The sequence below is a fragment of the Dryobates pubescens genome, chromosome 7 (assembly GCF_014839835.1).
Source record: "Dryobates pubescens isolate bDryPub1 chromosome 7, bDryPub1.pri, whole genome shotgun sequence".
NCBI classification, from domain to species: Eukaryota; Metazoa; Chordata; class Aves; order Piciformes; family Picidae; genus Dryobates; species Dryobates pubescens.
In genome coordinates, this window is record NC_071618.1 from 45887482 (window position 1) to 45910970 (window position 23489).

Here is a 23489-nt window from a genome sequence, read left to right on the forward strand (position 1 = left end):
TTTCAGATATGGATTTGCTAAGTTGTTCTAAATAACACAGAATTATCACTTCTGTAAAAAACCCAAAAATCTAGGTATGACGCAACTCTGCAGTGCATCATAGTTTGCCTTTGATTCAGGAGTAAATTTAAACATTCGTAATATCCTGGTACAGTATCAAGAGCTGAATACATGTGGTATGACAAAAAGTATTGAAAAGTCACAATGTTGGCTTTTCATCGTGTGTGGTTTTTGGTTGACATCTGCATATTGTACAGTAAGAATTAGACACTGAAGTCAAAGATCTGAAATTGCTCGTGAGGAGGAGTCAAAAATAGACTCTGTGGACAAAGATTGAATATATGCCCTTTAGCCTCTTGAAAAGAAGCACACATACTGTGCTACTGTGATAATGCTTAATGATAATGTAGAGGAAGACTGGACTATCACCTTGATTTAATGACCCTGAGGACTAGAATAATAGAAGTGAGATGAACATTTTACAGAATGAATTATAAAGTTATAGATACTAGTGACAAGGGTTTCTGGTAGAAATGAAAGACATTGCTTAGTACCAAAAGTGGGTTGGAGGGGAAATTTGGTATGTGAGTTGATCACATCATAGCTATGATCTTCCTACCCTCTCTATGTGATATGATCCCAACATAAACTGAGGAATGGGGTGGAAATTAGAAGCATGCATGCCATTATACAGAGCACTAGTGAGAAGCTTATCTGGAACAGCTTTGATCATCCATGCTTGAAAAAGCCTAATTTGCATTGTAGACTGCAGAAAAAGAAATCAATATTATCAAAGGAATGGTAAAACTACCTGATGAGAAGAGACTAAAAGAGTCAGGTTGTTTGGCCCAGTACAACAAAGGCCAAGAGGGAATAAGAATGCTGTCTATACACATCAGGAGATGAACAGCGGAGAAGGGCCACTGATGAAAGATGGTGCTGACATGGGAACAAACAGGCATAAGATGGCCATGACAAATACATATTCAGAATCAGAAGAATTTCTAGCCCTCGGTGTCGTGGCATTCAATAAGAGTAGTGAGGCCATGAAATCCTATTAGTTTTTAGATTAAGTTTACTAGTGTTGAGCCACATTATACAGAGTTAAAGCAAGGGCCTGGGCAGAGCTACCCTCAAAATCCCTTCTAGTTCAGTATCTTATGACACCTCAATAAAAGAAACCACTTTTTTCAAAGCTTGCCTTGATTTTCAAGTACAAGGTGTCACCAGCTCTTCACATATGCTGTACATAAAACAATTTATTAATGGAGTTTGTAAGCCACGTTTTAGGGCCTCTGTTCAATGGTGATACAGGGTTAATAGGCTTAACTCATTGGTACAGGTAGAAATCTAGCAGTAGGATCTCTTCTGGGGCAAGTCTGTCTGGGGAAACCTGAAACCCAAGAATTGTGTCCTTTTCTAGGACCCTGGAATTTAGAAAGTTATTCTTTTCTAGTAAAAAAATTAGTGAGAGAGATATGGTCAGCCTGGGAATTTATGTCTATTCACTTCAATCAGTATAGCTTCCCTTGCATGTGATTCATAACATGTAGGGAGAGGAAGAAGCTCTTGCTAAACCATCTGACTGAGTTTTTATGCACACAGATTATTCTTTGGGTACTCATGGATTTGCAGGTGTGGAGGAAAACCTACAATATGAGAGCCCTCTCCTGAAAGTAAAGTGAAACTTAAAAGGTCTTCTCATTTCTTGCTGTAAAGGAAAATGCCACGAGTCTTTAGCAGGAAGAAAAAAAATCTTAAGACACGCTAGATGAAATGCAGAGGATCTTTTTTATATAGTAAAAATTAAAGTAAAAAGAAGAAATTAACCGCAGAGGAAAACTGTGTCAGAGTAAGTGAGCAGACCTCCAACAAATGAGTTGATGGAATGCATTACACAGATGGAGGGCTCTTCTGTAGCCTTCATAATGAAGCTGTTTAGGCAAACACGAGGAAACATTCTTTCCATTGAGTTATCTTTATTTCCCAGCATGGCCTGCAAAGCCTATTGAAAGTAGCCAGCTGTTCATATTTTCATCAGTGTGACACTGATGAAACCAAAATGGTAACTTAGCTGTGTAAGTGTAGAATCAGCTTAATTGCTGTGGAGAGACAGAACAGGTGCATTATGTATCTGTGCATTCTATGCACAGATTTTATCAGCTGTACTGACAAAATTATATCCATTAACATTAATTTTAAACAACAATAAGTGGGTGTGACTTCCAGCCTTGTGATTTCAGGAAATACAGACTACAGGTACACCTCAGCTAAACTGAGGAAATTGTGTCTAATGATCTGTGCCAGGTCTGGAGAACTGGAGAAGGCAGAAGACAAAAACTCTTCCAGGCAAGGAACAGACTCTTACAGTTAATATCTGAAAAAAAATGTAAATCACAAATCACTCAACTACTGCATCTCAAAGTTCATTTGAGTTAAGGAAGAACATGATTTATACTGGACTTGATAGAAATTGGAGTTTCATGCATTTTCTTTGAAAGATAAATTATCGCAGAGCATAAGGTCTAATTTTGAACACTACCAATGCCCATTTAAGACTTAGGAAATATTAATGGGAGTTTCTGTAGGTGATCTTCTTTTGTTCCCCTTTCTGGTGCAAACTGTCAAACTTAATTAAGTAAAAAACCATAGTTAGTTTGAAAATCTGTCATGTAACAAGTGAGAATATTTACAACAAAAAATATTTTCAATTAAGGCTTTGGGGCATGGACTCTGTTCTACATTCATATTGTGGTTTATTTATCTGTCTTACATTCCCAGAGGGCAGAACTTGGCATTCAGTGTGTGTGTGCACTGATAAAATCAGAACTAGAAATTAGAAGTAGCACAAGGTTATATTTTGTATTGCATATCACAGCAAAAACAGCTTTTCGTTAAAACTTGTATTTTTGTCCTTCAAATTACCCTAAGCCTCATTTTCTATTGCATTTACTTGCTACATCCATGAATTTGAGACACACAAGCTTAACAATGTTATCAATTAGCTGTTTACACAACAGTTAGGATTTGGCCCCAAGAAGGCATGCAGCCAGGTAGGGTCACAGGTGGAATGCAAAGCAGGTCTGTTTAAAGAAGTCTGAATGGAGAGGAGACTGCAATACAGCCTTGAAATGCCAGCTCCTTGAATACTTTAACCTCTGACTTTGTCATACTACCTGGTATATTAAATATAGTAGAGTTTTTAATTCACAGCACTTTCTAACTGCCTGTATTTGCAGCTGTAGAAAAAAAGGTTTGACTGTTAGTGAACTTCTGTGTCAAAGGAATACAAGTTGCAGGTTTTTCTCAAACTTAATCCTGGGGGCTGAACCAAACATAAAAATCTGAAAATAGACATATATGTCCATTTGCATTTTACAGCATTAACTGAGATTTTCAGAAGAGGTGACTTTTCCCCTCAAAATATGAACTAGTGAAGTTGGAAATACACTGTTTCTGTGTAAAATAACACCTCTGCAAGCTGATTCATATAAGATGTAGCAATATGCTAGTGATTTTAAAATCTGTTTTCAGATGGGATTTCCAAACACTCAGTGCCATAACGTGTGGCACAATTGTGAACTGAATATATTGGAAGAGACATTTTTAGTTTTCGCCAGAAATAACTTGATTTTTGTTAGAGAATAAAACAAATTGCTCAGCTGTACTCAACTACAGTACCTCCAGATATAAATCTGTAGATTCAAGTATTTTAGTATATGTTCTTTAGCTACTTGTTTCTGTCAAAGACTTGCTTAACTAGCTGTTGCTATTAGAAATTGTTTGAGTGGTAAATTTTTTGCTTCCCTATACCAAGTCTGGCAATGGACTGGAACTAGGGAAAGCAACATTCACATATAAATACTTGGCCAGAGCTACACAGAAGCCTTCAAATGTCAAACTGTCTGGATAAAGCAAACAAAACAGCAGAAGATTAGATCAAATGATACTTCACACTATCAAATAAGTCTAACCCAACATTTTGATAGATACCTTAATAAAGGATAGTTGCTTACTTGGTTTCTACTTCTTTTTTTTTTTCTTCTTTCTTTTAAACTTCCCTTCATGAATATCTGTCACTCCTCTAGCACCTGTATCTTCAGTATGTGAGATATCTGTAGGCTTAAAATGCCTGTAGTCTCACAGTGTCTCCATGAAGTAAAGTCCAACCTTTATTAATTACCAGAACACACAAGAAGACAGCCTTTGGATAGGAGGCTTCCACATTTTAAAGGCCGATACGTAGCCAAAGACAGGCACTGGATTTTAAGCTGTGACTATAGGTTGTCCAAAAGAAAACTGTTGTTGCTACTCATCAAAGCTGACCATAACTTTAACCAGAACAGAATCCACATAAATTAGCTCAATTTAAAGGGGAGCAGGCCTTTAGTTTTAAATACGTTCCTTCAACTGCACATCTAAATCCATATTTAGATACACAAAGGTCTGATTTTTAAGATCTGGTGAATAAGGGCAGATCACAGAAAGCGTCAAGCTGTATATTGAAAGGAGTGCTACATCTAACTCTCACACAGGGTTTGCTCATGCACAGCATAATTGAGAAAGAGAATGGGTCACAAGCAAAAGGTCTCAAGGAAAACTAAGACCTTCTCTGTATGTATTATGACAGTTCATGAGTTCATGGGAACTGAGTAAGACAGCTGCAGCCTGCAGCAAACACTAGGAACACTGCCAGAAGAACTACACCAGCTGCAGGTCTCCCACCTCACTTCTTGCTGACTGAAGTTCATCTTCTTCCCCTACCATGGGAGGAGCTCCTCTAAAGCAAAGGTTGGCATCACACAACGTATTGCTGGTTGTTTTTGTGAAATCTATCTGTCTGAATCCACAGTGCTCTCTTTGTTTGACCATACAGGTACCAGACTGCTAGAATCAAGGAACAGAATTTTGAGCTTAAAGATCTGGCCAAAATATGTGGCAAATTTGAGCAGTTTTTGTTATTTATCTGTTCTTTATGTACAACAGAACTTAAGCTTCCTTTGTGTGCTAAAAAAAATCCCCACGGTGAAAACCATAGCTGCCAGCTTTCCTCTCACAGAGGAGGATTATTAATTGTTCACTGGAGGAGAAAAAACCAACAATGGTAAGGACTACAGAGATAGGGCACTGACTGCCTCCCCTCTCAGCTGGAGGGGGTCATGTGAAGATAAAGACCAAACTCGGAGAAGAATTACATGGAGGTGGGGGAAACGGGCAGGGCAGTGAAGCGGATACTGGCTGTGGGGCAGTGCTTCACTGCTAGAAGTAATTCAGCTTGATATTTCACTTAACACACTGTAACCTTTTAGCCATAACCTACAGGGCAGTTTCAACTGCTCTCATGCATCATGTTAATCCCTCCCTGCTTTTAAATTATGCACCTAACATTACCATTTATACTTGTCCTCCACAATGGAATATATATATTGGAATATATATATATATATATATATTTCATTGTTCTTCTAATTTACTAAAATATTGCAACAGTGCTTATTTTCTTCACTGTCTATATGCATGTAGACATATATACTTTTTTTTAGACATACATTTGTCTAAAGTAGCTATTAATCCTTTTGTTGAAATGACACAAAAGTACTTAAAATGGAAAGTATAACAGGTCTTCCTCCTTTTTCACTGCGGGAGAAGTGACTTGCATAGGTCACAGAATCAGTGCTACAGCTGCTGGGCAGCTGTGTGAGCTTATGTGCTTATGATTATGCTGTGTAGAATATACAGTTGCATACTGCAGAGACATAAGGAGATAGTCAAAGGAATAATGTGTAGAAGAAATGAAATCATTCTAAGAGCACTGAAGACTACTGTCATTTTTATCTTGTGGCAATGTGTAAGGTTTACATCCCACACTTGCATACTTTCCCTTTCCCTTTGACAGGTTCATTATTTCAGAGGAATGCACCTGTAGGAGGATCTGCTTGTAGCAGAGGGGCAACCCCAAGCAAATGCACCAACAAGCTTCCAACATCAAGGCAGAGACCTTGAACTGGTCTCTGTAATAGAAAAGGAACCAGAACTGACAACAGAGCACTGAGATGACATATCCATCAGGGATTTTGTATCTGTTAAGTATCTGATATATGTCCATTGGCACTTAAGCTTTTAGTAGTAAAAAAGCTTCTCACATTGCACATGTCTACAGGTTTCTTTGGGCAATGACAGACTATGCTCACCTGTTAAGGCCTCACGTCATTTGGGACTGACAAAGTAAGACTGAAGTCTAACAAGCAGGTGGGTCCCTGACAAAATGAACACCTGTTAAAAAGCAAAAAGCTATAGCCATTTCACACAGTGGCCTCATCCTTTCCACAGTGGCTCAACAAGCAAGGTTAGTTAGTCAGGAAAGTGAGTTAGCTTTACCACACAGCTGTCATGTTATGAATGGACTTCTCTGAAATGAGATACTGCATTTCCAGTCTTTCTTTCAGCCTGTAGGATTACTCTCCTAAGAGACTTTCCAGAGTCACAAAGGATTGATCTTCATAGCTACAGTTTTTAGACTTCAGACTACTTCAGTGGGATCAGATAGGCTCATGCAGTAATTATACTAGGAAAACATAGGGATTAAGTTCACTGTCACTGTAACAGAAGAAATCTTAGATCCTTTTGCACTTTAGTATAAATTTCTATAAATAATTTTTCAAAGGACACCTGAAGATGTCTCCAACCTCTTTGTTTTAATTCCCCAACCACTTTCACAACGCTGTGCTAATTTTTTCTGGGAAATGTAAGACCGCTGTGGTGTGTCTTGCTGCTGGTGGTTCTTGCTACCCAGTGAGTAAGAGATCAGCAGAACCAAGCAGCTGGTAGGACACTCCACTATACTGCTATCAGAAGGCGGCTCTCACAATTTTTTAAAACTCTTTTTAAGATACACCACAGCTAATACTAAATAGCTCAGTCCTATCAATGTGTTAAATGCAAGGCTTTTTAAGAAAAGACTAAGGTGGCTCATTTCACACTAAAACTAGGATTGATTTGTCCTCAAATACCTCAAAACTGTATTGGGAGAAAAATCATAGCAAATTTAAATAAATTATTCCCTTAAGTTTCAGTTCCATACCTGTCCATCCGTCCCAATGGTGCCTCCACAATCTGTAAGGAGCTCGGACATGTCGTAATAGCTAACAAACTCCCATAAGCAGGCTTCCAGATTCAGATTGCGGTAGAAGCGTAAGGTATTGAGACCTCTAATTATTGGGCTATATTGATAGGGAATGGTCTCTCCAATTACACCTGGATTTTTGGTAGCATCAGTTAAGAAACCATGGTGGGTCTTCACTTCTGTGTAATCCAACAGGTTGGAGCATTTATGGTTTCCAACTCTACTTCCATCTGGGCTAAGTGTCAGCTCGAAGTTGGAGAGCTCTCTTGTAGAAATAGCAGGCAACATGCCTAAAAAAACATTAATTTATAGCACTATAACTAAATTTCAGTGTTCAGAGCTGCTTAATTTAGACAAAGTCTGCCAAACACTAAGTATGTCATGCAATGCTTCTGTATTCCGTATTTACTGTAATTAGAATAGAATAGAATTAACCAGGTTGGAAAAGACCTTCGAGATCATCGAGTCTAACCTATTACCCAACACCATCTAATCAACTAAACCATGGCACCAAGTGCCTCAGCCAGTCTCCTCTTAAACAACTCCAGTGATGGTGACTCCACCACCTCCCTGGGCAGCACATTCCAATGGCCAATCTCTCTTGCTGGGAAGAATTTCTCCTAACATCCAGCCTAAACCTCCCCTGGCACAGCTTGAGACTGTGTCCTCTTGTTCTGGTGCTGGTTAACATACTTAAGGATTTAAAGAAAGTTAATATGACTGTATATAAGAATGTTATGTACAATAATCACATCTTTATATTATAAAATGTCAAATAGAATATTTTTAAATCTCCAACATATTCTCTACTCAGGATTTTGGGTGATTTTTTTCAGAAGCATATAGTAATTAAGTGGCTTTGTACTTTTTTAAGAAGTAAGTTCTTCCACAGTCTTCAAAGAAGTTTTACAAAGTGTAGGTCTAGCCCAACTTACATAAACTCAATTATCCTGAAAACATTTAATCTTCACATCAAAGACTAGGTATCAATGCAGTATCTTATGCACCTTGTTGCAAGCTGAACTTGCACATTCATCACATTGTTTTCTGGTCTCACATCTTAAAAGATTACAGTATTATTTTGTCTATTGAAAATAGCATGACCAATAAAATAGCTCAAATAGCAGTTTGTTGTACGAGTTCTGTCAGCCCCCCAAGGGATTTTATCATACCATCAATATGTGGCATTGTGACTGTCAGTTTGATGAGGTTGGCATAATCAGGATCTTCTGGGCCAGTATAGCGCAATTTGGCAGAGAATGGTTCTGCTCCAACTACTCCTGACATACGAGGTTGACAAAGACCTAATGAAAAAAAGAAGGCAACTTTACTTTATGTACAGAGGAAACAATCCACACTTTTCTTTGCACTGCTTTTAGATGCACTTTTTTTCACTGTACAACTTTCCAAAAACCCCAGATTTTCTTGACCAACAGGCAAATGCTTTGAGCAGCATTTACCAGAGGTTTGAAGAGGAATTTATGCAAAAGAGGATTCCAACAGAAATCATTGTTCATGTTAATGCAGCTCCAAGAGCAGCAGAGCTGACACAAAGAATTCGACATGGCTGCAGAGGGTAATAAAATACATTGTGTTGTAATTTACCTTTATTGCTGATAATTACTCATTCACCTTATTATACAATAAACCAAAGTATCTGTGATGCAACAAAATAACACATGCTATCAGACTGTATTCACATGCATGTCAGTTCTTCACCTATGCTTCATAACATTATTCAGTACAAGTTTCACAAAAAGGGATTTGCCTGGACAAAGGAGGTAAAGTACAGTAACTGAGAGGCTGAGAATGCAGCAGCATCATTGGTTAGGTATCAGCGAATCAGAGAAAGACAATATCAGAGTAGCAAGAAGGATGAATATTATGAATATCTCAACCATGAAAAAATGTTATCTATGCCCTGGAATTGCACACCAGTTGCTTTAGTCCTTAGTCAAGGAAGACTGGGTACAATGAGGTGTATGGTGAGGCCTAAATGCCAAATGAAGTGCTTCTTCCGGCTAGGCATCCATCACAGCACTCCTATGTGGGTTTTCCAATGCCTAATAGGAGCTGAGATTGTGTTGCAACATTACTACCATTGAATTAAAAAGCCAACAGAAAACAGGTTTCACTAATTCCAATAGACTCTATATACTGTTCTTGTGAACATACAAGTTTGCTATGTGGATAACTATTTAAAGATTATGATAATTTTATTTATACAATTCTCTGCTGTGTTAAGAGAGCTTTTGCTTTACGTCTATGAAGAACAGGAGAAAAACTGAGTGTGTGCTGTTAGAACACCTAATCATGAAATCAGATTTTGTTAGGATGGAATTTGGGATCAAAAGGAAGTCAGGGGTCTTGCAATAGATGATGATGTCTTACCTTCTGATGTGCTTATAGTTACAATGGGGCTCATAAGCTCAAGACCTGCATTTCCCTCTGAATTCACTGCACGAGCTGCACACTGGACACGAGAACCAGCTTGAAAGTAAATGGAGTCGAGCGTAATCATCTTGGAGGAAGTGAAGAAGGTATCAAAGTCAACATCCTTCATGGGGCTAGTCACACCATCAGAACCAGTGGGTGCACTTACAAGCCACCGGTATTGTGTCAGAGTATTATTGATGTTCTCACTGGCACATATAGAACCAGTCTTGTCATAGTCTTCATATTTAGGATTACAAGCCTGCAGAACAAGGCAAGTGTGTTAACAATTTATTTGCTTTGTGGCAAAGGAATTTTAATGTATCAAACTCAGCAACAAAATGGAATTCACAATCCTAGTAAATCATCTTATTTTGGCAGTGACACTTTTATCAATGTTATGGGAGATTAAAAGGCAGGTCAAATGATTTCATTGAAGTAAAAATATTATTTTAAATTCTGGTTTATGGGTGAATACATAACATAACTACGAAGGCACAAACTACACTCCCACATGCTACTTTAGCTTGAGTCATAGAATCATTAAGGTTGGAAAAATCCTTTCAGATTGTCAAGTCCAACTACCATGGCCACTAAAATATATACTGAAGCACCACATCTAGAATAGAATGGAATAGAATAGAATAGACCAGGTTGGAAGAGACCTTCAAGATCATCGCGTCCAACCCATCATCCAACACCACCTAATCAACTAAACCATGCAACCAAGCACCCCATCCAGTCTCCTCCTAAACACCTCCAGGGATGGCGACTCCACCACCTCCCTGGGCAGCCCATTCCAACGGGCAATCACTCTCTCTGTATAGAATTTCTTCCTCCAGCCTAAACTTCTCCTGGCTCAGCTTGAGACTGTGTCCTCTTGGTCTGGTGCTGGTTGCCTGGGAGAAGAGACCAACTTCTGCCTGTCCACAACCTCCCTTCAGGTAGTTGTAGAGAGTAATAAGGTCATTCCTGAGTCTCCTCTTCTCCAGGCTAAGCAACCCCAGCTCCCTCAGCCTCTCCTCACAGGGCTGTGTTCCAAGCCCCTCACCAACTTTGTTGCCCTTCTCAGGACACCTTCCAGCAACTCAACCTCCTTCCTTCTGAGGGGCCCAGAACTGGACACAGGACTCGAGGTGCAGCCTAACCAGTGCAGTGTACAGGGGCAGAATGACCTCCCTGCTCCTGCTGGCCACACTGTTCCTGATGCAGGCCAGGATTCCATTGGCCCTCTTGACTGCCTGGGCACTGCAGGCTCATGTTCAGCCTACCATCGACCAGTACCCCCAGGTCCCTCTCTGCCTCGTTGCTCTCCAGCCACTCTGACCCCAGCCTGTAGCTCTGCATGGGGTTGTTGTGGCCAATGTGCAGAACCCGGCACTTGGATGTGTTAAATCTCATGCCCTTGGACTCTGCCCATCTGCCCAGCCTGTCGAGGTCCCTCTGCAGAGCCTCTCTACCCTCCAGCAGATCAACTCCTGCGCCCAGCTTGGTGTCGTCAGCAAATTTACTGATGATGGACTCAATGCCCTCATCCAGCTCATCAATAAAGATGATCTACATGCCTCTTGAACAGCACCAGCTCTACCACCTCTCTGATCTAATTCTTCAAGCATAATTTGAATGTAAAGATTTCTTTTGTTTTGCTTAGAAGAACCATTCAACATATGATCCATTCCTGTGCATAAGGAATGATGTGAGAAACAAACTGAAGATGCAGATGTACCAAAACCTTCCTTGGTGCATTTGAGTATTCATGCAAACCTTTCAGTTGTAAAGTTACAGTGAAAGAAGCCTGTGGAACTTCAACAAAATACCCATTTTTCACTCTGTGGCACTCTGAAAACAATGGCTCATCTGTTATCTCCAGTGGTTTTGACTCTGCAAATTAGGGAGATAATGCAGGGAGCAGTAAGGCCATGTAATCACAGACACAGCCTGAGTATCAAATTGTTTTTAGTGATTGAACAAATGAAATATCTTTCAATACTTTTTGTCCTCCTGAAAATTCATTCATTATCCAGACAAATTAGATTAATTCTTAGGATATTTGTACCTTGAACTCATGTGTTATTAGAATAGTCCTATCTTGAACTCAAGTGTTTCAACAATATGGTTTGATAGCAAGTGCCTAAAATCCACTGAATAAAACCCATATACTGATTTTGTTCCACCTTTCCACAGATACTCACTGTGATACAGATGACAGGATAGCCAGCTACGGGACTGGTTCTGTCTTTAGCTCTAGAAGTGTCATCGTATATCAGAAGGGATGCAACTTGAGGGACAGAGGGAAAGGTCACATCTGCCATGCTGTTCATTTCTTCAATGTAAACAATGGCCTTGGCTGTCTGACAATGAAAAGACAGAAACATTTCTCTGTCAACACTTCAGTAAATGGGGATCCAAGCTGGACCTTTATCAGAATATGTCTAGTCTTTGAAACATTGTTCTGAAGTAAGTTCTAAAACTTCAATTAGAATTATTGTGACAGGGTTGAAGCATTGGAAAATATGTTATAGACTACAAAAGCAAGAGCTAAAATGACTTTTTTTGCATTTTGGAACAGTGAGGATAGCAAAAGCTTTAAGCTTGTATTTCAGCTCTCTTCCATCACTTCAGTGTTCTGGTAGAATCCAAAAGTGCACTATACGATTCAGTGTGTAGGGGAAATGTTTATCATCAGCACAGACTGTGTATCTGCTGTCTGACTACCCAGAATCAGACTATATATGGTGTGACAATGATGAAGCAGCCAAAGAGTCTGAAGAACATTTTATGCACAATCGGAGAAATATATTATTGAAATTCAAAGTCTGTATGATATAGTATTAAATAACAATGACATGTGGCTATTCCTTTTCATACAATAATATTAATATGGTTTTGATATCAGAAGTTATATTTCACCTGGTTCCTCTTTTTAGAGCATAGAGGTTATAGTATATTGCCAAAGGGTGTTTCCAAGAGGACATCAGTTTTTAGGAACGATCCTATAAGAAGAATGTGTCTGAACTGATATCCTGAAGACTTCCACCTTTCATCTTCTCAATGACCCTATAAACATTATTGCCTTGGCAACAAACTTGGATAGGTTCTGTTGTGTCAGCTGGGATGATCATCTTTGCCCAGATGGTGTGTATAAACCTTAAGAGTAAAGCTATGAGACAGAAAGCAAGGTCTGTTTAGCAGATTTCGGTTTAGAGGACTTTGAATTAATTTGTTACCTGTATTTCTGCCACCATGTTCTCATCAGGCTTCAGGTGAACAGTGAAGGCTTCTCTCATCTCCCTTATTCCATCAAAGAGAACTTCAATCTCCACAAAGTGCTGTGTTTCACCCTCCTTAAACTCAATTTCTAAAAATACAGTGAGACACTTACAAATTAATTTCTCGCTCATAATACACTTCAATCCTAGGCCCAGCCTTGAGAGACAGCAGTCAACACTTAATTTCCAAAACACAGATGTTCATATATTTAATTAATGTATTTTGATAATAAAACCCCCACATAATAATGAATAGCAGTGGAAATGTGGAAATTGCTGGGAATGAAGTATTTTCATCATCATCAAAACAGATCTGCAAAGACCAAGATTTAGTCTAAAAGAACTTAATATTTTGAAAATGATCTGGGACAAATTAATACATAAATGTAGGTAATGTGAATGACCAAAAGACTGAAGAATTCTAAATAACAAAAACTGCCAGGTCTTACTCAAACAAAATGCATTTTAACAGAGTGGTATATACTAATAATAAGGCACAAATCTGCAGTTACACAGAAGAAAAGCATTGTCTCTGAAAATACTTTGGAGGTCATGGTAGAGAAAACGTTTGTTCAATTTTGTTGTTTCAGTGGGAAGGTTTTGGAAGTAGGGGTGGCTTCTGTGAGATGATGCCAGAAGCTTCCCCTATGTCTGATAGAGCCAATACAAATGGGCTGCCAATGGGTTTCAAGATGGATCTGCCACTGGTCAAGGCTGAGTCCATCAGCAATGATGGCAGTGCCTCTGGGATAACACATTTAGGATGGGCAAAACAATTGCTGTGCAACAGCAATGAGAAAATCTGAGAGAAAGAACTTTTCAGACACCAAGGTCAGTGGAGAAGGTGGGGGAGAGAGGTGCTCTGTTAGTCATTCAATATACCATGTGGGTGGGATACTAATGGAAAGAAGTTTATCAACTTCCTTTCAAATTTCTTTTTCTGTTGCACAGCTTCACTCCTCATTCATCACTAGTGAGGAGATACAAAAAAGCTTAATAAGCAGAAAAATTAATAGAGACAGACACTAATTCCTACATAGAGTAAAAGCCATGAACAACTATGCAATCATAACCCATGAGTAGATGCTTTTGCAGAGTAATGGTATTACACTTTGCAAATGTTACTAAGGTGGCACACATTTCTTCTACAGTTTCTTGAGCTACAGATGTTTTTAAAGGAAGCACAATTCATTTGTAAATATCTTGACTGTTATCTAGTATTCCAAGAGCAATTTATCTGTAGCGTACCACATGGGAACATGTCCATACTGAATTTGAATAGCAAAACATATTAACAGATGTGGTTGCAAAGTATTCTACTCATTTTACAAACATTATCTTACTGTCCTGAATAAAAACAAATAGTAGGATGTGATAATCATCTGAATGGGCAGAGTCCAATGGGATGGCATTCAATAAGTCCAAGTGCCGGGTGCTGCACTTTGGCCACAACAACCCCATGCAGAGCTACAGGCTGGGGTCAGAGTGGCTGGAGAGCTGCCAAACAGAGAGGGACCAGGGGGTGCTGATTGACACCCGCCTAAACATGAGCCAGCAGTGTGCCCAGGTGGCCAAGAGGGCCAATGGCATCCTGGCCTGTATTAGGAATAGTGTGGCCAGCAGGAGCAGGGAGGTCATTGTGCCCCTGTACTCTGCATTGGTTAGGCCACACCTTGAGTCCTGTGTCCAGTTCTGGGCCCCTCAATTTAAGAAGGACATCGAGACACTTGAACGTGTCCAGAGAAGGGCAACAAGGCTGGGGAGAGGCCTTGAGCACAAGCCCTATGAGGAGAGGCTGAGGGAGCTGGGATTGTTTAGCCTGGAGAAGAGAAGGATCAGAGGTGACCTCATTGCCCTCTACAACTACCTGAAAGGTGGTTGTAGACAGGAGGGGGTTGGTCTCTTCTCCCAGGCAACCAGCACCAGAACAAGGGGACACAGTCTCAAGCTGTGCCAGGGGAGGTTTAGACTCAAGGTGAGGAAAAAGTTCTTCACTGAGCGAGTCATTCGTCATTGGAATGTGCTGCCCAGGGAGGTGGTGGAGTCGCCGTCCCTGGAGGTGTTCAAGGGGAGATTGGACGTGGCACTTGGTGCCATGGTCTAGTTGTGAGGTCTGTTGGAACAGGTTGGACTTGATGATCCTTGGGGTCTCTTCCAACCTTAGTTACTGTGATACTGTGATACTGTGAATATACATAGAACGACCCTACCTTCTGATATAGGGTGATAATCTTCTCCAGAAGTAGCAGATCCATCCTTTGTATGAACTCTCACAACAGAAACTTTGGAAGTGTCTCCCAGACGAAGCACTGGGATTTTTACAACTGCTACTGGCTTTACGTCCTTTGGTTCACTTACGCTGAATTTGGTCTCACCAAACCTGATAATAGGCTCTGTAATTAGAAGACATGTTTTTAGAGCACACAAATGGGCCTCCAAAAGCTGATGAAAACAAAATAATTTCTTACTGTCTGCATTATCTTGAATCCTTATCAGCGTCTCATTTTGTTCTCCAATACAGGCACCAAAGGAAGAATCACTTCTTGGAGTGCCAAGAACCAAACGTAGTTCTTCCTCTTCCTCATGGAAAGTATCATCCATCAGCACCAGTGTGCAAGGCTTCTCAGTTTCACCTGCAATCATTCTGAAGGTAATATGCAGAACTTACGTGTTCTTTGCCCTATAACAGCACATCTCCCAAAGCTCAAGGAACCACAGGCTGCTTCTGCTAGCCAAGGCATCCAACTTGACACCATACAGATTAATGAGTAATAATAGTTAAAGCAGAAGCACTAATGATTACTTTTATTTGAAAACTCATTAAAGTGGAATCCCCCAATTTGGTACTTCTTTAAGACAAGTTTCTGTTTGGTATGCCCACTTCATATGTATTTTTCCTTTTGTTTTATCTTAGAACAAAATATACCTTCTCAGTGATCGCGCTCAGTGTGCCTTTAAAAAATAAATACTTGCACAAGGAAGCAGAGTAATAGAAACTTTCAGTAATACTAACTTTGTCTTGGGAGTTTCTTTATTTTAGTTTTCGTCTGATTCTCTCCAACTTCCAACTCTCCCACTGTAGACCTTCACTTATATTACTCCATTTGATTTTAATGTCTTTTAAACTTCCACTGATTCCAAGTGACAATGCCTTAAAAATACTTTGAAATTTCAAAATGCTCAATTTGAGCACTCACAAATCACTGTGCCTAGACTTATTAGATGTTCAGAGACTCTGGGAAAAAGGTCTTATCTTAAGCCTTCTACAAGAGCAGGACAAGTTATGAGCAATGTTCAGTGTCTAGCTTTCAGTGTTAGGCTTAATGGGCTCATCATCACGAGAATGACTCCTACATCCCTGAGAAAAACAGCAGCACAGGATATGGGAGAGATGAGGTCAATTTAAAGTCTTTTTTCAGCATTATACATGCAAATATGATCAAGGCTCTTCCAGATGAAGAACAAGAGCAGGACACTGCTCATTTTTTTCTGAGGTTGTCTTTTCCCCCTAAAGAAAAATAAATATCCATTAGGAGGAAAAAAAATTCAAAATATCCATTCTGTTCATTGTTACATGAGAAAAGTGAAAACTGTACTGAAACTTCCATGTAACATTCTATGGGACCCAGATCCTTTAATCCTAGCAAGTTGGATTCTCCTTCCTGGTTGTGCAGAAATGATGGGCAAAGGTATAGAGCTCATGACAATAATAAATGCTGAGACCAGCTCTAAATAAAGACAGACTGAACAACTCATTTTATAGGAGGAGTGTGATACATGTGTACAGAAATATGAAGGTTGCCATTTTTATGATAGAGGCATACCAAGGATGTCATGCTGATGACAGAACTTGTTTAGGACTTGTAAAAATATTACACATATGTAATCTTTAAGAGACTAGACTGTCTTCTGCACAAATAGAAGTTATTTGCCAATATTCTTTCAAGGTAGTAACATCTGTTTTATTTGTACTTCATCTCTTGTGTAAGATATTAAGTACCTGGCATTCATGAACAGCCTTAGGAAAGACTTGGTGGGAAAGAAAAATGCAAACAGAAATTAGAGAGCTCTATCCCTGTTGAAAGACCTGATACCCATTTCAGTGCAAGTCATATGTATTTACCAGAAATCAGATTTACAAAGAGCAGGATTTCCTTTCTGATAGCACACCTGTGCTTCTGTAATTACGTTATGTTGAGCCTGCTTCTGCTATCAAAAAGATCACAGAATTATAAGATTGTAGAATGGTTTGACTTGGAGGGATTTGAAGATCATCTGGTTCCACCCCCCTGCTGAAGATATGTCCCTTTGATCCTTATTGATTATCACTCTAGGTCAGAAGTGAAGTAAAAACAGACAATGTAATTTCTGTGCACTGTGTCCAGAGTGATTGTGGCACTGCTTTATGAGAAGTCATAGTTAAAATAAAACTAAACACACAAAATAAAGCAAAGCAAAACAAGGTAGACTAGAGGTTTCTAATATACATCAGGCACTTACCAGGAAGGAATGTGATGATGGAACTGTCAGTGTTAGGACGTTCTTCAAAGTCCAGCATTACCTGAGCTGAACCTTGCCTTGTATAGCATCTCACAGTGGATGTGTATCGGATATCTCCACTCCTATATATCATGGCAGAAATCTGTCCATCATTTTCATTGCCTACATATACAGATTCTTTAAACTGCATTTTAGGCACTGGGTAGAAAAACATAAAAAGCATTTGTAAAGTTTAATTGTAAAAGTTAACATATCTCCACTATTTCAAGTTTAGCTATGTTACATTGCAACAGATATATGACATAAGCAGCTAGTCAACAAATGACTTTATGCATCTTCTGTAGCTGAAACGTGGATTCACTGTCTTTGGTGCAATTCAAAGGGACAATCACTATTTGTGTATTGCAGTCATTCACCTCCTGCATAAATGCAAAAAGGTAAAAAGAATTATTGCTCACAGTCAGACACTGAGTCATTAATGAAGATGATGGCCTTGCTGGGTTCACCAAGGGCAGCGTTCATAGGCATCCTCAGCACAAGCTCAAACTTCTCAGTTCCTTCTAACACTGGCTGCCCAAGGTCATCCAGAATTACCACACGGAACGTCTGCATATTGACTCCAGGGGAAAAATCCAAATTGCGACTGATGCCTACATAATCTACTCCAGCTACAAATGGACAAGAGATAAAAAATATTAATTTCATAAACAGCATTAAATGCAATGAAAAATAAAAATATCTATCAGTAGACAGTTAATTGTAGGAACATCTATTTTTTCTTTAAATGCAATTTTAAAATTTGCTGAATTTTGGCAGTCATGTCACGAAAAAATATCTTTTGACCATCTAACATTGTACTATACAATAAACCAAGTAATTATTAAGCTACTTTTTGTCTAATGATTCAAGAGCAGATGATGGGCAGAGTCCAACAGCATGAGATTTAACACATCCAAGTGCCGGGTTCAGCACATTGGCCACAACAACCCCATGCAGAGTTACAAGCTGGGGTCAGAGTGGCTGGAGAGCAGCCAGGCAGAGAGGGACCTGGGGGTGCTGGTTGACAGTAGACTGAACATGAGCCTGCAGTGTGCCCAGGCAGCTAAGAGGGCCAATGGCATCCTGGCCTGCATCAGGAACAGTGTGGCCAGCAGGAGCAGGGAGGTCATTCTGCCCCTGTACACTGCACTGGTTAGGCCGCACCTCGAGTACTGTGTCCAGTTCTGGGCCCCTCAGTTTAGGAAGGAGGTTGACTTGCTGGAACGAGTCCAGAGAAGAGCAACAAAGTTGGTGAGCGGTTTGGAACACAAGCCCTACGAGGAGAGGCTGAGGGAGCTGGGGTTGCTTAGCCTGGAGAAGAGGAGACTGAGGGGTGACCTTATTACTCTCTACAACTACCTGAAGGGAGGTTGTAGACAGACGGATGTTGGTCTCTTCTCCCAGGCGGCCAGTACCAGAACAAGAGGACACAGTCTCAGGCTGCACCAGGGGAGGTTCAGGCTAGATGTTAGGAAAAAGTTCTACACAGAGAGAGTGATTGCCCATTGGAATGGGCTGCCTGGGGAGGTGGTGGAGTCGCCATCATTGGAGGTTTTCAGGAGAAGACTTGATGGGGTGCTTGGTGCCATGGGTTAGTTGTTTAGGTGGTGTTGTATTGGTTGATGGGTTGGACTCGATGATCTTCAAGGTCTCTTCCAACCTGGTTTATTCTATGTATTCTATTCTAATTAAGTCACAAACCGGAGCTCCTTCTGTTCTGTGGTAAACTAATACTTATTGCCACTCTACCCTAGAACTAAGCCTCTAAGACAAGATGCCACAACTGAAGCTCAGTGCAGCATATCCATTGCTGCACTATGTAAGACCCAGCACCAGGTTTATGGCTGTAAAGGCAGCCAGCCATGTCGAAGCTTTCAGGCTGTGACCAAGAGACTAGAGACCCCAGGAGCTGTACCATTCCACTATTGAATCCTAGAGGTCCTAGCACAATGAATTAAGGATTTTACTATAAGGATATTTCATATTCAGGATGACATAAAGACATCAGATCCTGTAAGCAAGTTCAGAAATTAAGTATTCATACTATCTTTTTTTCATATGTCATTATTTTCTTTTTAAGGAGAAATGACATTTATTGCATATTTTACAAATTATACATACATGTGATGGGCAGATATTCCTGAAATAACAGTAAAGTTTTATGCAGTTTTGCCTCACTGAAAATTAGCTCAGAGAATAAACTCTGCCACCCAGTTACACTCAGAATAAACATCTAAGGAAGATAATTTTTAAGTTCTTCCTATAGGAAAGTTTTAGCTTTTAACACTGTGGTTTGTGTACACCAACACTTGATTTTGCAGGCATAAATTCTGTCAAAGCATGACTGAATAACACAGCTGTAGGCATCCACTTGCTGAACAGGATAGTAGATTGTAATTTCTCATTGCCAGAAGTGAAAATGAGAGGAGCAAACTGCATGTTGCCAGTGATTATAACTCTATGCCCAGAGTATTATATTGAGGCAGTAAACAACTGTCTTTGTGGGATTATATTTTGTATGAGGATTTGAAGGTATTTCTCTCAGTGCTGTATGCACATGGGCTCCTACTCCTGTTTCTATATGAGAAATTCTGTGACTATTTTTTCTGAGAAGAAAGATCTGATAAGAGCAACACACACAAAGGTGTGTCTTTTGGCATACATTGAGATGTACTATGAAACCAGAGCAAAACAATAACTTACCCTCTGCAGTTATTGGTTCAGATTTGCGAGACCTCACTGTAACAGAGGCAGCTTTAGACAGATCAGTTCCAGTCCTCCAGACACGTACCTCAATATAGCCAGCACTCTCATCAACATAGTATTCATCATTTCCAAAATAGAATGATGGTTCTGGTGAAAGAGGAACAATATCTGTAAATGTTTCTTTACCTTATGTTGAAGGGAATAAGAGAGCCTAAAATCTCCATTAGACAATGCAGAGTACTTTGCTCTTCTCAGTAAATGAAACAGATTTTTTTTTTTTAATAGGGTTTAGAATTTTTTCTAGGTATTTTTAGCTTCTTTTCAAGTACTGGTGTGCCTGGTTTGGGACAATAATTGTTGTATCAGCACTGTGCTCCTCTCTTGCATCCTACATTTTCAACAAAATGTGTTATCTCATTAAATTTCTTTGAGTTGAGTCCAGAAAATTCCTTGAATTTTTCACTTTGGTGCAAAGAGACAAAGGTGAATACAGATAATGAAACAACTTGAATGTTCTTGCAAATTCCTGTTACTACAACCAGACTAGAAGATGATATATAACCGGTGCTGCTTTCGGAAATGTTTTCCAGCTAACCAAAGGGGCAAATACTTAATTTTAGTTCCCCCACATCTAGCATTTCAAACAAAATCAATCTTATTTCGCATAAAGTGGAATGTGCACCATCTTTTATCTTAATATTTAAGTTCCACACCTTATAAGAAAGAAGAGCAAAAAGAAAAGGACATTAAATGTTATCACTTAACAGACATATCATTTATCCTGATTTTTTCCTCCCATTTTCAGTTTTTCTACCCACAGCAATTTCACAGGGAAAACAGGATTAAAAACATAGCACAGCTCCATGCTGGATGTATATCAGTTTTCCTTGCCAGCAGGAACAGGGAAGTCATTCTGCCCCTGTACTCAGCACTGGTTAGGCTACACCTTGAGTCCTGTGTCCAGTTCTGGGCCCCTCAATTTAAGAAGGACATTGAGACTCTTGAACATGTCCAGAGAAGGGCAACGAGGCTGGTGAGAGGCCTCGAGCACATGCCATACGAGGAGAGGCTGAGGGAGGTGGGGTTGTTTAGCCTGGAGAAGAGGAGGCTCAGGGGAGACCTTATTGTTGCCTACAACCACCTGAAGGGAGGTTGTAGCCCAGTGGGGATTGGTCTCTTCTCCCAGGCAATCAGCACCAAAACAAGAGGACACAGTCTCAAGCTGCACCAGGGGAAGTTTATGCTCAAGGTAAGGAGAAAGTTCTTCACAGAGAGAGTGATTGCCCATTGGAATGTGCTGCCCAGGGAGGTGGTGGAGTCGCCATCCCTGCAGGTGTTCAAGAGGGGATTGGATGTGGCACTTGGTGCCATGGTCATGAGGTGTTGGGTGACAGTTTGGACTTGATGATCTCTGAACTCTTTTCCAACTTTATCAATTCTATGATTCCTGTTTCAAATTTATGAGAGTGAGAATTCACAGCCCAGTGCCTCAGTTATCCCACTGTGCAGCAGAAACCATAAGATCCATCCTTAAGATCCAGGAAACCTGCAAAAGTTTTCTTCTATTTCATTATAGTTTTCTTATGATGCCCACTGAGTATTTATTATTAACATGAGGTTATGCTTGAAAATACCACAAAGCAGATGGCCAACTCAAATTAAGTTGGCAAAGATCACAGCAATTGATCAGTACTCTACCAGTGGCACCATGAGTACTTCTCCTTCATCAAACATAGAAGAAAAAAGGAAAATCAAAGGAAATTACTGGAAAAGAGCTATGTCTACCATACAGAAAAGTTACAATTTACTCAAATGAGGAGGTACAAATCCTTTTTAATGGGAAGTAGAAACTGGGTCCATCATTTCCATGATTCAGTCAATTTTTAAGATTATATGTATGTTGCAAAACCTATGCCTTCTATTACAATGGAACAAGTATTTTGGAATTGAAGAACCTGCTTTGGACTACAACTAAGCTCAATAAAAGTAGATATGGTGAAGATGTATTCTGAAGAGTGTTTTTTTTCTGTTATTATAAAACATTGTAAAATGTAAAATAGGAATTTAATTAAAACTAACCAGAAGTAATATATAGTTACTTGGTTATTACTGAGCCAGAATTTAATCTGAGAAGGCAGCAGTGTGTAAGTATTTGGGAACTAGATTCCAGAGTTAATTTGGAAGTTTTAGTGAAAGCATTTTCTTTTCTGCTTTCAAGATTTTTCCTGTATTTCATAACTGACAAAAGAAATAACTAAAAATACCCAGGCCAAAACCCCCAACCCTCTCAATATTCCACATCAGTGAAACAAAAGTAGCTGCCTCTCTACTCATCTGCTAAAAGTCAAATTGTGGATTGTAAGAAATGGGTGGAACTGAATGTCTTTACTGAAAAGCAGTGCAGATTCACAGACCTTCTTGCATTATTAATGTCATCAAACTTTGCAGGATGAAAGACAAACTTAGCAAATGTATACATTTAGTAGATAAAAAGGCTTTCAGTTCCAATTTTAAATTTTGGATTTAATATTGTATGTATTTAATTGTGTGTGTATTTGTGTACACAGACCAACACACATTAGTGTTACATTATTTGCCCATAGAGACTGTGTTGTCAGTAGTGGCATTTATATTTGAGACTATGAAGCTCTTATCTGAAACATTTTTAATAGGTGAATAGGATACTCTCTGGACCTTTTTATACAACTGCTATTAACTTTGATAAGACTTCTGCTTAGAGGGATACTGCAGATCTGGGTATTATATCTGCAAAGAAATGTGACATTTCAGACAGACAATGATCTAAAATTCTCAAGATGGAGAAAGACTCTAAGAGGTAAAAAATACAGAATGCCTATTAAGACCAAATGGTTCTGAATGTGCCAACAGCTAAAAATACTGTCAAACCTAATGCATGTAATTTCTTACACAAGTATTCTTAAAGTTTAGTACCTTTTCCCAAGTCTTAGCTCATTGTTATAATCCTGTTTTCTCTGTATTGCTGTCCCAGTAGTTCTGGAATTAGATCTGGACTTGGCTGCACCTCACTTTAAGCAATTAAGTGAAAGGTACTAACATTCACAGACTGCTTGCTATCAGTTTGCAAGGACAAAGATAGGCCATTCCAGGAGGTTTCCCAGAACAATGAACATACAGAAGGAGAGGTGAAATGGCTCACTCACTACAGCAAAAAGAATCTGAGGAAATGGGGATTCATTCCCTTCTACTCACTGACTACAAAAAGAACTTGAATGATTTGTCTTAAGCTACATGGAAGATATAAAAGAAAATGTTGTCTGTTTCCTTAATATTATCCTAATGCTTTAATGCAGCTGAAGAAGAATTCTCACACATAAAAATGCCTAAACCTTCAGTTAGCTTGTCTTTAGTCCAGAGTGAGTTTTTCACACTTTTTGAGG

General features: G+C 39.5%; 1 protein-coding gene across 1 annotated transcript in view; it reads right to left on the reverse strand.

Annotated features, from left to right (window-relative positions):
- FREM2 (FRAS1 related extracellular matrix 2) overlaps window positions 1-23489 on the reverse strand; it is a 132546-nt gene that overhangs the window by 15742 nt on the left and 93315 nt on the right. Inside the window, exons 7-16 of the mRNA XM_054162973.1 lie at window positions 20068-20217; window positions 17784-17993; window positions 17326-17523; window positions 15294-15458; window positions 15036-15218; window positions 12784-12914; window positions 11749-11907; window positions 9515-9818; window positions 8296-8427; window positions 7082-7413 (exon numbers count right to left, since the gene is read on the reverse strand). Coding sequence (XP_054018948.1) covers window positions 7082-7413; window positions 8296-8427; window positions 9515-9818; window positions 11749-11907; window positions 12784-12914; window positions 15036-15218; window positions 15294-15458; window positions 17326-17523; window positions 17784-17993; window positions 20068-20217 — 1964 coding nt within the window. The remainder of the gene's footprint in view (window positions 1-7081; window positions 7414-8295; window positions 8428-9514; window positions 9819-11748; window positions 11908-12783; window positions 12915-15035; window positions 15219-15293; window positions 15459-17325; window positions 17524-17783; window positions 17994-20067; window positions 20218-23489) is intronic.